The following is a 2,500-nucleotide window of genomic DNA, read 5'->3' as shown; positions in this document are numbered from 1 at the left end:
TACAGGTCCTAACACAGATTCAGACAGGGAACCTAGCAGTTAGATAGGACTATTACACAGGTATTAACAGGTCCTGAAACAGTTTTTTACAAAGGGTTAAAGGAAAATTTCAGGATTTTACAACTTGACTTTAGATGGTTCATCACCCTGAAAGAACAGTTATTGCAGAGTTAACAGTACCAATCCTAGATCAGATAGGCTCTTTATATACACAGGTCCTGGGACAGTTGTTACATGGTTATAACAGTGCAGTTTCTAAAACAGGGAGGCAGATAGGTAGACACGAAACAAGACTTACATAGGACTATTGCACAGGTATTAACAGGTCTTCAGACAGTTATAGACAGTTAACAGTACATGTCATAGAACAGATACGAGGAACTAAAAGTCAGATAGGGATAATACACAGATATGAGCAGGTCCTGAGACAGTTGTTACAGAGGGTTAACAGTACATGTCCTAGGCCTCCCGGGTGGCGCAGTGGTTAAGGGCGCTGTACTGCAGCGCCAGCTGTGCCATCAGAGTCCCTGGGTTCGCGCCCAGACTCTGTCGTAACCGGCCGCGACCGGGAGGTCCGTGGGGCGACGCACAATTGGCCTAGCGTCATCTGGGTTAGGGAGGGATTGGTCGGTAGGGATCTCCTTGTCTCATCGCGCACCAGCGACTCCTGTGGCGGGCCGGGCGCAGTGCGCGCTAGCCAAGGTTGCACGGTGTAGCCTCCGACACATTGGCTTCCGGGTTGGATGCGCGCTGTGTTAAGAAGCAGTACGGCTGGTTGGGTTGTGTATCGGAGGACGCATGACATTCAGCCTTCGTCTCTCCCGAGCCCGTACGGGAGTTGTAGCAATGAGACAAGATAGTAGCTACTACAACAATTGGATACCACGAAATTGGGGAGAAAAAGGGGTAAAATTCACAAAAAAAAAAGAAAATAAAAAAAAACCAGTACATGTCCTAGAATAGAGGTAGACAGGCAACCAGAGCTAGATAGGGCTATTACACTGGTCTTGGGACAGTTGTTACAGGGGTGGCAGAACAGGTCCTACAGCGCCCTGGCATATTGGTACAGTGCATTGATGGACATGGATACATGGGATCGAGAGATGTAACCATTCTACAACATTCCCTATGGCCATCAACACACTGTACCAATATGACAGGCCACTGCAGGACCTGTACTATGTAAAAACTATCCTCTCTCTATCCTTGCTCTAGAACCTGTTCTACCACCCCTGTAACAACTGTCCCAAGGTCACTTCCTGGTTCCACTGTTTACAAAAAAGTCAGTGACGGGAATATACGTGTCCTGGTTGGGAAGTCTACAGGATGTTTGATTTAATCACTTCCTCTTCCTGAGAGGGGGGAGTGGGAGGGTCCTGGGAGTGGAACAGACATCATTAGAACGGATATTGATCAATCAGCAGACACAACGACGGAGAACCTGTCACATCACACCTTAACCAAACCCCAACCAAACCGCAACCGCAACCAAACCGCAACCAAACCACAAACAAACATCAACCACAACCACAACCAAACCACAACCAAAGTGCAACCAAACCGCAACCAAACAACAATGACCATACAACCTTGGAGGTAAAAGAGGCAATTCTTAACATTTACTGTTCAAAAGCTCTCAGGCAACATCAAAACATGACCACGTCATGATGCGGTCAGATCACACTTCAACCCAAACATGACCTCAAAATGACATGATCACACCAGCCAGCTACTCAAATGCACCACTACCCAAACGGGAGATGATCCAGCAGGGAATGGCAGGGACAGGGGGACGAAGCACAGGGGGAACTGGGGGACAAGGCACAGGTGGGGCAGGCGGAATAGTGGGACGAGGCGTAGGGGGAACGAGGTGCGGGGGAACGGGGGGACAAGGCATAAGGGGGACGGGGGAATAGGGGGACGAGATGCAGGGAGACAGGGTGATGGGGGGACAGGGAGAGAGGGGGACGGGGGTGAGACTCACCATGTTGCGGGGGTTGGACATGAGGAAGTGCTGCGCAACGTGTGCAGGTAGGAGATTGAACAGGATCCTCTTGTTGTCCAACTTCACCTTCTCCATGTCGCCTCTCTCCTCCTCTGCCTGCACAAAATACATGGAAACAAAAACACTATCACTGATGCAATACATGTATTAGTATAGTATGGCAACCTATTCCTTATATGGCTCTGGTCAAAAGTAGTGCACTACATAGGGATAGGGTGCCATTTGGGTTTCAACCAACAAATAACCAACACACCTAGATACAGACAGAATGAAAGAGTGATAGTCCTTTAGTTTGTAGCGATATCCAAAAAGGGGGCTTGGTTTTCACTTGGAGCTCACAAAGTAGTCTATTTCCGCTGTAATAGCTTTTCCTCATCACTAGAGGGGGGTAATGACTCACAAACACTAATGACTCACAGACACACATATACGCAAATACACACACAAACACTCACCTGAGTGGCCCACAGGTAGTCTAGGCGTAGTTTGAGGTCC

At 48.5% G+C, this 2,500-nt stretch overlaps 1 protein-coding gene across 1 annotated transcript in view; it reads right to left on the bottom strand.

Moving 5' to 3' along the window:
• The window catches only part of LOC139410244 (adenylate cyclase 1a), a 203,578-nt gene that overhangs the window by 10,775 nt on the left and 190,303 nt on the right, over nucleotides 1–2,500 (bottom strand). Inside the window, exons 14-16 of the mRNA XM_071155717.1 lie at nucleotides 2,461–2,500; nucleotides 1,985–2,101; nucleotides 1–8 (exon numbers count right to left, since the gene is read on the bottom strand). The exon at nucleotides 1–8 is cut by the window's left edge and continues 139 nt beyond it; the exon at nucleotides 2,461–2,500 is cut by the window's right edge and continues 87 nt beyond it. Of these exons, the coding sequence (XP_071011818.1) occupies nucleotides 1–8; nucleotides 1,985–2,101; nucleotides 2,461–2,500 (165 nt within the window). The remainder of the gene's footprint in view (nucleotides 9–1,984; nucleotides 2,102–2,460) is intronic.

Source organism: Oncorhynchus clarkii, chromosome 5 (genome assembly GCF_045791955.1).
Source record: "Oncorhynchus clarkii lewisi isolate Uvic-CL-2024 chromosome 5, UVic_Ocla_1.0, whole genome shotgun sequence".
In the NCBI taxonomy this organism is placed as follows: Eukaryota; Metazoa; Chordata; class Actinopteri; order Salmoniformes; family Salmonidae; genus Oncorhynchus; species Oncorhynchus clarkii.
This window is presented reverse-complemented; position numbering and strand designations above follow the sequence as displayed.